This window comes from Scyliorhinus torazame, chromosome 12 (genome assembly GCF_047496885.1).
Source record: "Scyliorhinus torazame isolate Kashiwa2021f chromosome 12, sScyTor2.1, whole genome shotgun sequence".
NCBI lineage: Eukaryota > Metazoa > Chordata > Chondrichthyes > Carcharhiniformes > Scyliorhinidae > Scyliorhinus > Scyliorhinus torazame.
Window position 1 is genome coordinate 150258455 of NC_092718.1, and position 14595 is coordinate 150273049.

Sequence of the window (14595 nt, forward strand, 5' to 3'; positions counted from 1 at the left end):
AAACTGATGTGCACCGACTTGTTTCACTGCTCTTGTACCACATATTACTGAAACAAGGTAATGTGAGAATTCAAGTGTGATTCAGATAAATAGAAAATTTATGCCACAGAAGGAGGCCATTCAGCCCATCATATTTGTGCCAGCAGAGAAAGAGCTATCCAGCTTCATCCTACTTTCCAGCTCTTGGTCCATTCCCATGTAAGTTTCAGCACTTCAAATACATATCCAAGTATTTTTAAAATTAAATGAGAGTTTATGCCTCTATCACTCTTTCAAGCAGCGAGTTTCAGAGTCCAACCATGCTCTTGGTGAAAACAATTCTCCTCAAATTCCATCACATCCAATTATTTTAAATATATGCTCTCTGGTTATTGACCTCTTTCCTATCCACTCTATCTAGACCGCTCAAGATTTTATACAGTTCAATTAAACCTCCCCTCAGCCTCTTCCATTCTAAAGAAAACTTTCTTTTATCCAATCCTCATGGATAAAATTCTCCACTCTTGGCCATATCCTTGTAAATATCCTCTCTACCCTCCCTAGAGTAACCATATCATTCATGTGATGCAGTGACCAGAACAGCATGCAGTACTCTAACTGTGGTCGAACTAGTGTTTATATAGCTTTAGCTAATCCTATTTGCTCGAATATTCTATTCTGTGACTGATATAGGAAAGTATAAGGTGTGTCTTCTTAGCTTGTACCTGTAACTACCTGTCCTGTTAACTTCACAGATTTACAGATATATATTCTGTTCCTCTAACTTCTCAGTACCCTACCATTTATTGTGTATTCCTGTGACAGCCAAAGGTAAGGGGCGGGATTCTCCAACCCCCCGCCGTATCGGAGAATCGCTGGGGGGCAGCGTGAATCCCACCCCGCCGGCTGCCGAATTCTCCGGCGCCGGTTTTTCGTCGGGGGCGGGAATGGCAGCGGCGGTGATTCTCCGGCCCGCGATGGGCCGAACAGCCGCCCGTTTTCAGCCAGTCCCGCCGGCGTATGTTACACCAGGTATTTGCCGACAGGACCTGGCTGCGCGAGCGGCCTCCGGGTGCCCCCACGGTGACCTGGACGGCAATCGGGGCCCACAGATCCGCGGGCGAGCCTGTGCCGTGGGGGAACTCTATTGTTCCGCGTCGGCCATTGTGGTCCTCCCCGATGGCCGACGCGGAGATGAACACCCCCTACGCATGCGCTGGGATGACGCCAGCACACGCTGGCGCTCCCGCGCATGCGCCAACTCGCGTTGGCCAGCGGAGACCCTTCGCCGCCGGTTGACGTGGCATCAAGCACCTTCCGCACCGGCCGGCGCAAACCAGTCCGGTGCCAGCCTAGCCCCTGAACGTGCGGAGGATTCCGCACCTTTGGGGCGGCCCAACGCCGGAGTAGTTCACGCCACTCCTCGGCACCGGGACCCCCCGCCCTGCCGGGTAGGGGAGAATCACGCCCAAGGACTTTATACGATATCAGGTAGGCAGGATAACAAGTAGGTTTATTTACCCTACTCACAATACTACAATTAGTATACTACTCCTCACCCCGCAGGGTCATCCTCCCTGACTTGTCCTCAGGTCGGGGTTTATATCTTGTGAGGTTCCTCAATATTAGGGGGAGGCTCCACCCACCCCCAATCACCTGGGAAGTTCACACTCCAAAGTGTAGGAGGGGAATCGTATACAATATAAGGTTTGGCTCCTGAGGAGGTTGTAACAATTTCCTTGTCAAGTTTGCTCTCCCCAAATACATTACCTCAGACTTATCTGGGTTGAATTCCATTTGCTACTTTCCTGCTCACTGGACTTTTGATACTTTCCAGCAGTTTACTTCTTTCTTATCCTTCCCAGAGTGACATGGTTCAGGTTATAGAATATTAACAGTACCAGGAAGGATTAGAATATCCCTGAAGGTCTGCGTGGGTTTCACCCCCACAATCCAAAGATGTGCAGGCTAGGTGGATTGGCCACTCTAAATTGCCCCTTAATTGGAAAAAATGAATTGGGTACTCTAAATTAAAAAAAAAAAGAATATCCCTGAAGGAGCAAAGGAAAATAATAATAATCTTTATTGTCACAGTAGGCTTACATTAACACTGCAATGAAGTCACTGTGAAAAGCCCATAGTCGCCACATTCCAGCGCCTGTTCGGATACACAGAGAGAGAATTCAGAATGTCCAAATTACCTAACAGCACGTGTTTTGTAACTTGTGGGAGGAAATGGAGCACCTGCAGGAAACCCAAGCAGACCCAGGGAGAACGTGCAGATTCCGCACAGACAGTGACCCAAGCCAGGAATCGAACCTGGGACCATGGCGCTGTGAAGCAACAGTGCTAACCACTGTGCTACCGTGCCGCCCATAATACTGTACATGATGAAAAACTACAGAGCTAATTCAGGTCAATATATTGGGATAAAACCTCTGTGACTTGCTTTTGTATGGAGGGAAAATATGTCCTTTCCAGCATTTCCTTTCTAGGAGAGTCCTCTTTCCAGACTATCAAAAACCTAAGCGAGTTTTGACAAAGAATGAGATTCAGATTTGGCCCTTATGGTGTAAAAAGGGATAAAAGCATGTACTGCAGATGCTGCAATCTGAAAAGAAAGAAAATACTGGAAAATCTCAGCAGGTCTGGTAGCATCTATAGGGAGAGAAAAGAGCTAACGCTTCGAGTCCAATGACTCTTTGTCAAAGCGATGCCCACATCCCATGAAAGAATGAAGACGAAAAGCTTGGGCAAATGGACAGTGGACCAAAACAACTGGAGAAGAGCATTCATTCTAATGCAAGCTTACCTGATGGAAGTAACTTGACTCTGATTAAACTAATTAGGAGGTACAAAAGCAAAGGTAGATGTCGCAGAAGAAATATATTCACTCTTTTCCCACAGCTTCTTGGTGATCGATCTCTTCGGGTTGACATAGCAGAAGGTAGAAAGCAAGAGAAGGGTGGTTTTGGCTTCAGGAGATCGGAAGACAGAGGAGGTGAGAAACTTGTTCCCTCCTATAAGTTAATAAATTCTGAGGTTCCTTGTGTTTCTCCATGCTGCTGTACTGCAATATGAACGTAACTATTTTGTAATGTGACAGTGTAAAGTGGTTTTACTTTAATTTTTAATTTAAGTTGATTTTAGCGGAAGCAGCAGTGATGATCTGATATAAAAATGGGCTTAGGGGCGGCATGGTGGCGCAGTGATTGGCACTGCTGCCTCACGCCGCTGAGGACCCGGGTTTGGTCCCAGCCCCAGGAGTGGAGTTTGCACATTTTCCCCATGTCTACGTGCGTCTCACCCCCACAACCAAAAAGCTGTGCAGGGTTAGGTGAATTGGCCTTACTAAATTGCCCCTTAATTGGGGAAAAAAATAATTGGGTACTCTAAATTTTAAAAAAATCAAAATCAAAAATGTGCTTATCTCATCAGTGGGGTTGTCAGCATGGAAATGTTCACATTATTTCCCATGTTATATGTGTCATAGAATCCCTTCAGTGCAGAAAGAAGCCATTCGGCCCATTGAGTCTACACTGACCCTCCGAATGAGCACCCTACCTAGGACCAACCCTCCGCTCTATCCCTGCACAGCACTTATGGGGTGGGAATGATTATCTTCCCTGTGGTTCTCGCGGAGTAGGAGCTCCCCCGCTGAAGTTTGGGGGAACTCCATTTAGCAATGTATTAAAATATCGGCGAGTAAGGCACTGACCAGAGAGCGACATGGTAGAGGTCTACTGGGAAGTGTATATACCTTAATTGTAAATAAATCAAAGTTCTTTATTTTACTCGGTGTGGACTCCCTGTGTCCTTATTAAACCTGTAACCTGACCTAACCTGTCTCAAAGCAAACAGATATTGTCATATGTTATAACACATTTTTTTGTGTTTTTAAACATCTACATTTTACCAAATTTCTTTTGCATGTATCTGCGCTGGTGGGGAGTGGGGTTATCAACTGTGCCACGATGATTACGGTGGCATCTTCGGAGCTCCAAGGACCATCCTGAGGTGGTCTCCTGGGAAGCTGGAGAGGGTACCGCCCGGGATGGACCAGCGCCGTTGGCTGGAGGACCTGTGGGAGAATGGACACGTGGTCAGTGGGAGGGATAGGTCAGTCAGTAAGGCAATAACAACTCATGTTTGACAGATCCCAAGGGTAGAGCCCGGTGGTTCCTCACCTCGGCGGTGTCCGCCAGCCTCCACATGTGTGACCGTTTTGTCCTCGGCCACACCAGTCACCACCAGGGCACGCTCCTCGAAGGTGGTGAGGATTCTTAGGTCTGGCACGCCACTGTCAGCCTGAGCCCTCTCCTGGCGATTATAGGAGGAGACACAGAGAGGGCATAGTTAGCCACACGAGTGGTTCATAGTGGGAATCGCATGGAGAGTTGGGGGATGGATGCTCCCGTGAGGGCAGACAAGTCTCATGGAGGCGGGGAGGCGTGTGCGGGGAGGGCGTTGGTGTCCACTCACTTGTGCTGCCCTGTGTAGGTCTTTGACATTTTTTGACACTGGAGGCCAGTCCTTCTGGTCATACTGCCAGCACGCATAGCCGCCGCCATCTTGTCCCAGGCAGCACTGGCTGCCCTATGGCTGACCCTCCAGGACCCTCGGGGACAGGACATCCCTCCTGGCCTCCACGGCTTCTAGAAGCCTCCCTAGGTCAGTGTCCCTGAATCTTGGGGCTGGTTTCGGCGCCATTGTTGCGAGCTGTCTGAGGCTGCTGAGCAAGTGCAGCTTAAGTGTTGCTCGACCTTGTTAACAGGAGATGACGAGCACGGTGCCGCCGAATTGGCTGGCGAGCCTTCTTTTAGTGGACCAATTAACATTGAAAAGCATTGTCGGCCTCGCTGGACCGAGCGCCGGGAAGCTCACGGCAATTCCCGCTCGCTACAACACTTAGAAATCATTCCAGAGTATCGCACACTATGCATCTTAGCCTGATAAATGAGTAGTTATGTATTCATGATTGTTGAAAAAGCGGAATTGATAGATATTGACAGATATGCCTTGGTGGAACATTTCAAAGACTTATTTTTTATATGACTGAGTTCCTGACCAAATGCTCACAACAAATTTAATTGGAAAGAAATAAGAAAGTCTTACATTTCTGTGATGCCAAATCACATTTTCAGGACATCAAAACTACTGACCTACTTTGAAGTATTCACTATTCACCATTGCAGTGTTTTTCAAACTTTTTTCCCCGGGACCCGCTTTTACCAACCGGCCGACTTTCGCGACCCATGCCAGCCGATCTTTGCGACATATAAAACAAACAAATCATTTTCACTTACCTTTAATGCAATAGGTGAGCCTGCCTGATCCTCACAGTCTCACTTGCTTTGTCAATCAATGTTATATTTCTGCTAAGGACTTCAGCTGAAGATTTAACTTCTCGCTGTATCCTTTGAGAAAAAATCAAGAGGTTTATCCTCGAACTCGCCATGTTTAGTTTTCAAATGCCTTTGAAGTTTTGAGGGTTTTACACTTCCATTTTCCAGTATTACCCTGCGTTTAACACACTTGGGCCGGGATTCTCCGACCCCGCACCGGGTCGGAGAATCCCCAGGGGGTCGCGAGAATTGCGCCCCGCCCCCCCAACGCCGGCTTACCTATCCTCCGGCGCAGATTCTCAGGCAGCCACGTGATTGCCGCTGCGCTGGTCGGGGGCCTTAAAAGCAGCCCCCCTGACGATTCTCCAGGCTCCAACGGGCCGAGTGGCCGCCAAGTCCGGCCGAGTCCCACTGGCGAGGGTTACTGAGGTCCCACACGGCGGAACCGGGAAGGTGTGTCTGCGGGGGCCGTCCTGGAGTGGGTGCTGGGGGGATCCAGCCCTGTGGAGGTCCCCCACAGTGGCCTGGCCCACGATCGAGGCCTACCGATCGGCGGCGGGCGAGCTGGTTCCGTGGATGCCTATGTTGCTCCGCGCTGGGCCCCTGTAGAGCTCCGCCATATTGCCCGGGGGGCCAGCGCGGAGACGGGAACCCACATGCATGTGCAGAATCACGCCGGCCATAGCGTGCATGCTTGAATTCGCGCCGGCCGTTCCACACTGGCTGGAGCTGCGGGGACCACTCCGGCGCCGACCTAGCCCCTTAGAAAGGGGAGCAATCCTCAATATCGTGGACTGTTGATGCCGGAGTGGTTGGCGCCGCTTTTCACGCCGGCGTCATAACTTGGCCGCAGGATTGGAGAATCCCAGTTATGGGCTTTGCATCCTGATTTACATTGGCACAATTAACAAAGCCATACCTCAAGAAATCATCTTTACACTGCTTTGTTCCCGATTTCAGTTTTTTCTTTGTTTAAAATGGTCCATCTCAGTTCTTCTTAGTCCTGTTGCCTTGCTTGCTCACAGCTGGAAAATGGAGAAATCTCTTCTGTGTGATTTTGTGCCAAAAGCATGGATGTACAGGTCAGTGTATGTGCTGGGCATGTGACCTGCTCTCTGCTGTCGCTTCTGGCTGAAAGACTGCGCGTTCTATTTAAAAGCCGTTTATGGCTGGGATTCTCAATTTAAAAGCTGGTCACGATGTTGGGCGCTTCTCTCACGATCGGGAACGCTGCGAGCGATCGCTCCTCGACCCTCCCAACACCCGCACACAACACCGCAGGTCGCAACTCGCAATTTAAAAAACCTGCACTATTGTTTTGTATGCAAACATGGTTGCTGACATGCAAGTAAGGTTTTACAAATAGTAAATTAGGCGATTGACTGTATTTTGCTTGGTTAAGGGAGGATTGTTGACCAGGATACTTGGGGAACTCTGCTCTCAAAAGTCAGTTATAATCTGGATGTATAATCCCATATACATGGGAAACATGGGTTTCCTCCGGGTGCTCCGGTTTCCTCCCACAGTCCAAAGATGTGCACGTTAGGTGGATTGGCCATGATAAATTGCCCTTAGTGTTGGGTGGGGTTACTGGATTATGGGGATAGGGTGGAGGTGTTGACCTTGGGTAGGGTGCTCTTTCCAAGAGCCGGTGCAGACTCGATGGGTCGAATGGCCTCCTTCTGCACTGTAAATTCTATGATAATCTATGATATAAAAACACCATCTCCAGCAATACAGCATTCCATAGGTACTGACCTGAGTTGGTGGCCTAGATTTTATTTTGGTTTTTTATAATTCAGTAAGTTTTAAAGTACTGTTGGATAAAGATAAGAGTAGTCCTCAGATGAAAGTGCTAAATTGGGGGAAGGCTAATTATAACAATATTCGGCAGGAACTGAAGAATCTAGATTGGGGGCGAGGGAGGCTTTCAAATGTCGGTTGATAGGAATTCAGGACCGGCATATTCCTGTGAGCAAAAGGATAAGTATGGCATGTTTCCGCCAGAGTTTTCCCTATTACCTGACATGTGCGACATGTATGGCAAAAATCAACTAGATCCTTATGCAGTCTAGGCCAATGAAAATGTCTTTGTATTTTTGCTTGGGATTTCCTCATCTCAAAATAACCCCTACTGGAATCCCATGCGCGATGTGCAAATCTTCCTTTATATAACCCACCGGCAATACCACTTGATGAACCTCTGCCCATTTCCCATCTACTTGAATATGTAAAGGTCTCCATTTTCTCATTAATACATTTTTTCTAATGTAATAACATTCTGGTACACATTCAGCAATTTCCGTATATGCTTTCTGATATAGCTGCTTTATTTCTGAATCTTTTTGTTTTAATTCAAACAACTTGCTTGAACTAAAGACATCAACTTCATCCACAACCTGCTGTGGTTTCTTAGCACCCATCTGATCAACTATGGTTCCTGACATTCATCCACCACCTACTTTTGGCCTCGACTAACCATCTGATCAAACATGAATTGAACTTCAGCCTCTCTATCGGCACTCTTCAAGTTCTCTTCCTCAAGTTCTGGTATCTGCTTATCCACCAGCCTCTGAACAGATTGCATACTCTGTGGCACCTCTTCCACTGGGACAATTGTTTCCTGCCACTTTAATAAACCCACTGGCTTATCCTGTTTCACCCAATCTGTCTTCCCATTATTTTTCTTAAACCACCAACACTGCAACTTCACATATCCAACTTTATTACAATGAAAACACTTCATCTCTACCACTGTCATTGGTTTCTTTTTTACTTTGATGCACACTCTCCTTAACTTCACCAACTACACCTCCTCTGCATTGACCACCTGTGAATTTCTCATTTCCGCAGTTTCCATCCTTTGCCGATTGAAACTTGTGTCGAACACCAGACTTCGCTTTATGAACCAATTCAAAATCGTCAACCATTTCTGGGACCTGTCTAGCTGTTTTAACCCTTTGTTCTTTCACATGAGTTCTCGCTACTGCGGGAAGTGAATCTTTAAATCCCTCCAAAATAATTATGTCCTGAAGAGCTTCATATGTTTGGTTTACTTTTGGTGCTATTGTCCACCAATCAGAATTAGCTTGTTTAATTCTTTCGAATTCTATATAGCTCTGACCTGGTTCTTTTCTTAGATTCAAAACTTCTGTCTGTAGCTTTCTGGCAATAGTTCATAGGCACTTAAGATGGCTTTCTTCAGCACACCATAATCCCCAGATACCCTCTCTGATAGTGATGCAAACACTTCACCAGCTTTACCTCCAACTTTGTTTGAATCAACACCATCCACATGGTCTTTGCCAATTCAATTATTTAGCTACTTTCGCAAATGAAATGAGCTTCAATGTCCTTCTCATCTAATCTTGGCATGGCTTGCATATATTTAAACATATCCCTCCTGAACATTTGACTAGGGAGCATTTCCTCTTCCTCTGGACCTTCCTTAGCTCCTGCCTTTGCCTCCAACACTTTAAGTCATTGTTCTCCTTGCAGTGCCAGTTTTTTAATCTCTCTCTTTCTATTCCTTTACTACTCTATCCCTTTCCACCTAAATCTTATTCCATTCCATTTCCCTTTGAAAAGCCCTCTATTTTTCTTTTTCTTTTTCTTCTCCCTACTTTTCTTTTTCTGATCTCCTTATTTCCATCTCCATTTCTTTCAGTATTAGCTGCATTTCCAATTTCATTTGTAATTGGATTCGAGCTAATTCTAATGGCTTGGGCTGTGTCACTGCAATTTTAAATGTTAAGCTATGGTTTGTACTATCTCTGCCTTCTTTGCCTCTTTAGGCAAGGCTAACTGCAGTTTCTCTGCTAAACTCAAAAGCTTTGTTTTAGGTTCCCCTTCTAAATCATCCTGAGTAATTTTCTCCAGACCCAGGAAATTTTTTGCAAATGTAAGAGCAATCTCCAGTCACTCACTATTCAAGAATGCTGTCTTCCATACACACTCACTGTCTTTAGGTTTGATAACCCAAGCCAAACAAGGAATTATAGGTAAGAATCCCAGCAACGAGCCCTCAATTTTGTTACGGACGCCTGGTCATATCCCAACAAGTGGCTAAGATGCTGAACCAGAACCACAGCTTTATTTGATTCTTAAGACTGTGCAGAAAGATCGATTCGTGCTGAAGACCCGGCTTCAATCCCATCCCCAGGTCACTGTCCGTGTGGAGTTTGCACATTCCCCGTATATACGTGGTTCTCACCCTCACAACTCAAAGATGTGCAGGCTAGGTGGATTGGCCAGGCTAAATTGCCTTATATTAGAAAAAGAAATTGTATACTCTAGATTTATAAAAAAAAGATCGATTCACTCCAGGAGTGATTGCATAAGAAATAGGGCTTGGTTTATTAAAACAAAGAAAAAACATTATTTAAACTTTCAAACTGCAAACCAAACAAGGACAGCTTAACCTTGACATATGATTTCCCAATAAACAGCACAAAAGATGAAAATACAGCTCTCAACTCCACTTATGCAGGCAGGCAAAAATGATATTTGCATTTATAGAACATATTCCTGCTCTTAGTGCAGCTCCTTCTGACCCCTTTTCGAAAACCTGGCTCTGTGCCAACTTTTCATCACCTTTCCCAGTGGCTTTCCAAATCCTTCTGCCCCGAACTGTTCAAACAGGATTCTTTGTCTCTCTCTGAGCTCTGCTTGGCCCCTTAAACAATGATTCTGTCCTGAAGTCCAGGCTTGAACTCATCATCGCTATCTGGGCTTTCAATTGCCCACTCCTGAAGAGCTATGATTTGCACGTAACCTCTAATTGTAGACAAAGAGGCCATCAGACTCTGTAATGGGCTAATGGCTGGTCAGATGAGAGTGACCCTGAGGACAATTTATCTTGAGTGAATCACACCTGCTAAACAGGGGTGTCCTATTTATTCCCATTAACAAGTTTAAGTTTGAATGGGATAATGTAACTCAGGCTAGGTATGGCCTGTGTAGGCTATATTAGGGGTATCGCGGTACCTAGGTGGGATGTACCTTATACTGTAGTATGAGTGGTGGAACCTGCCTGCTGGTTCCGCCCAGCAGGTGGAGCATAAGAGTCTGTGTTTCACCCACAGCAGTCATTTTGTACCAGAGCTGCTGGGGTAACTACTTGTTCATTAAAGCCTTCAATTGGACTGCAATCTCGCTTCTGTAGTGATTGATCGTGCATCAATTTAATGAACAAAATTGAAGAATGGCTGCTCTCCGCATCAAGCCAGAGTGTCTACAAATCAACCCCCACGCGGCAAATGCAGCAGCAACTTTTAACATTGGCTGGCATGTTTCAACGGGTACATCAGGACGGCCCCGACTACCCCCACAGAGGAACAGAAAATGCAAGTCCTCCACTCAAGGGTGAGCCCAGAAATCTACACACTTATCGAAGATGCGGACGGTTTCGAGGACACAATGACTTTGTTAAAAGAGCACTGCATCCGCAGTGTGATCAGGTATATGCTCGGCATCTTTTAGCTACCAGACGGCAGATCCCAGGGGAATCACTGGACGATTTTTGCCGCGCATTGTTATTGTTAGGTAGAAACTGTAACTGTCCACAAGTCTCAGCCAATGACCACACAAACTCTTAATACGGGATGCTTTTGTTGCGGGCATGCTGTCCTCTAAAATCCGCCAGCGACTGCTGGAAAACAACACGCTAGGGCTTAAAGGGGCACGGAAACTTGCGCACTCCCTAGATGTAGCCTCCCGCAATGCCCAGCCCTACATTCCCGACCGCGCGGTACCCGCATGGACAGGGTGGACCCCACCCGCGGCCGATTCCAAAGCACCCCTAAATTTCCCACAAGCTTGTGCAGTGCGGCAGCCAGGAAACCCGGGGGGGGGGGGGGCGATGCTAGTTTTGATGGCAAAACAAACACCCCCAGCAACGCTGCCTGGCCCGATCTGCAATCTGCAAGGGCTGCGAAGCGGCACCTCGTGGCAGTATGCCAGGCCCGGTCGGCCGCCGCTGTCTCCACAGGCAAACCGGGCCAGCTGCCATTCCTCTCCTCACACGCCATGTGCGATTCATGGGGGCAGTCACCTTGGGTGACATCTCAGGACTCTGACTCGGTTGGCCATATATCGCCTGATGAGATCTCCCAGCCGGCCATGTGCGATTCATGGGGGCAGCCATCTTGGATGACGTCTCAGGATCCCGACTCGGGTGGCCGTGTATCGCCCGACAAGATCTCTCAGCTTCTGCCACAACTTGCCTCAGTGACACTGGACCAGTCTCGGCCCCGAACGCTTTCAACCGCTATGACGTCGGTACTCATCAATGGGCACAAGACATCCTGCTTGAACGACTCTGGGAGCACGGAGAGCTTCATCCATCCCAATATGGTAAGATACTGCTCCCTCGCTGTACACACGGTTAAACAAAAGATCTCCCTGGCCTCTGGGTCCCACTCTGTGGAGATCCGGGGGTACTGCATTGCCAGCCTCACGGTCCAGGGTGTGGAATTCAATAACTTCCGACTCTACATCCTCCCCCATCTCTGCGCTGCCACACTCCTGGGACTGGACTTCCAGTGTAACCTGCAAAGTTTAACATTCAAATTCGGCGGCCCCATACCCCCCCTCGCTGTCTGCGGCCTCGCGACCCTCAAGGTCGACCCGCCTTCCCTGTTTGCAAACCTTACCCCTGATTGCAAACCCGTCGCCACTAGGAGCAGACGGTACAGTGCCCAGGACTGAACCTTCATTAGGTCGGAAGTCCAATGGTTACTAAAGGAAGGCATTATCGAGGCCAGCAACAGCCTCTGGAGAGCTCAAGAGGTGGTTGTAAAGACCGGGGAGAAAGATAGGATGGTCATAACCTACAGTCAGACCATCAACAGGTATACAAAGCTCGACGCGTACCCGCTCCCCCACATATCTAAAATGGTCAACCAGATAGCGCAATACAAGGTTTTCTCCACAGTAGACCTTAAATTAGCCTACCATCAGCTCCCAATTCGCCCGGACGATCGCAGGTACACTGCATTCGAAGCAGATCGGCGGCTCTACCACTTTCTAAGGGTTCCCTTTGGTGTCACAAATGGGGTCTCGGTCTTCCAACGGGAGATGGACCGACTGGTTGACTGGTACGGTCTGCGGGCCACGTTCCCGTACCTTGACAATGTCACCATCTGCGGCCACGACCAGCAGGACCACGACACCAACCTCCGCAAATTCCTCCACACTGCAAAAATCCTTAACTTAACCTATAACAAGGACAAATGCGTGTTTAGCACTGATCGCCTAGCCATCCTCGGCAACGTAGTGCATGATGGAGTCATAGGCCCAGATCCCGAATGCATGCGCCCCCTCATGGAGTTTCCCCTCCTCCACTGCCCCAAGGCCCTGAAACTTCTTTTCTTATTACGCCCAGTGGGTCCCCAATTATGCGGACAAGGCCCACCCACTAATCCAGTCCACGGTTTTTCCCCTATCGGTAGAGGCCCGCCAGGCTTTCAGCCGCATCAAAGCAGACATCGCCAGGGCGACGATGTACGCAATTGATGAGTCCCTCCCCTTCCAGGTCGAGGGCGATGCATCAGACGTAGCTCTGGCTGCCACCCTCAATCAGGCGGGCAGACCCGTGGCCTTTTCACGCACCCTCCACGCCTCAGAAATCCGCCATTCCTCCATCGAGAAGGAGGCCCAAGCCATCGTCGAAGCTGTGCGGCATTGGAGGCATTACCTGGCTGGCAGGAGATTCACTCGCCTCACTGACCAATGGTCGGTAGCCTTCATGTTTGACAATGCACAGCGGGGCAAAATTAAGAATGATAAGATCTTACGGTGGAGGATCGAGCTCTCCACCTATAATTACGAGATCTTGTATCGTCCCGGGAAGCTCAACGAGCCTCCTGATGCCCTGTCCCGTGGCACTTGTCGCAGTGTACAAGTAGACTGACTCCGGACCCTCCACGACAACCTCTGCCACGCAATCTGTCCTACTCCATCGAGGAGGTCAGGGCCACAACCAGAAACTGCCAAATCTGCGCGGAGTGCAAACCGCACTTCTACAGGCCAGAGAAAGCGCACCTGGTGAAGGCTTCAGTGAGGATTTCAAAGGGCCCCGTCCCTCCATCGACCGCAACACATATTTCTTAAGCGTGATTGATGAGTACTCCCGGAGTACTCCAGAGCCTTTTGCCATCCCCTGTCCTGACATGATGGCTGCCACCGTCATTAAAGCCCTCCACAGCATCCTGTTCGATTTCCCCGCCAACACCCATAGCGATAGGTGTACTTCATTTTAAAAAATATATATTTTTATTAAGAATTTTTCAATAACAATATTTTCCACCTTACAAACAAACCCCCCCCCCCCCCCCGTAACAAAGAAAAGAAAAATAACTTGCATGGCAAGACATGAACATGGCAAGTCAATAAAATACAGAACTTTGTACATTGGATTCTTCCCGTACCTGTCAGTTTCCGGATCATTCATGTGCTTTCTTGCTCACATGCCCCCCACAGGAACCCCCCTCTCCCCCCCCCCCCCCCCCGCCCCACGAACGATGTCACCCCCCCCTCCCCCCCCATCGGGTTGCTGCTGCTGCTGTCCGACCTTCATCTAACGCTCCGCGAGATGGTCTAGGAACGGTTGCCAACGCCTGTAGAACCCCTGCGCAGACCCTCTCAAGGCAAACTTTATCCTTTCCAACTTGATAAACCCAGCCATATCATTTATCCAGGCCTCCACGCTGGGGGGCTTCGCCTCCTTCCACATTAGCAAGATCTTCGCTGGGCTACTAGGGACGCAAAGGACAGAATGCCAGCCTCTTTCGCCTCCTGCACTCCCAGCTCGTCCACTACTCCAAATAGTGCTAGCCCCCAGCTTGGCTTGATCCGGACTTTCACCACCTTAGATACTGTTCCCACAACTCCCCTCCAGAACCCCTCCAGTGCCGGGCATGACCAAAACATATGGACATGGTTCGCCGGACTTCCTGAGAACCTCCCACATCTGCCCTCCACCCCAAAGAACCTACTCAGCCTCGCTCCCGTCATATGCGCTCTATGAACCACCTTAAATTGTATCAGGCTAAGCCTGGCACACGCGGAAGAGGAATTAACCCTACTTAGGGCATCAGCCCATAGCCCCTCCTCAATCTCCTCCCCCAACTCCTCCTCCCATTTACCCTTCAGCTCCTCTACCAAAACCTCCCCCACTTCTTTCATCTCCTCGTATATCGCCGCCACCTTGCCCTCCCCGACCCAAAAGCCCGAGATCACCCTATCTTGAATCCCCTGTGCCGCGAGTAGC

The 14595-nt window shown here is 48.6% G+C and overlaps 1 protein-coding gene across 10 annotated transcripts in view; it reads left to right on the plus strand.

Moving 5' to 3' along the window:
• Nucleotides 1-14595, plus strand: part of eif4h (eukaryotic translation initiation factor 4h) — a 255384-nt gene that overhangs the window by 69004 nt on the left and 171785 nt on the right. For all 10 annotated transcript variants that reach the window (XM_072469176.1, XM_072469177.1, XM_072469184.1 and 7 more), the window contains one exon: nt 2887-2980. In XM_072469176.1, the coding sequence (XP_072325277.1) occupies nt 2887-2980 (94 nt within the window). The remainder of the gene's footprint in view (nt 1-2886; nt 2981-14595) is intronic.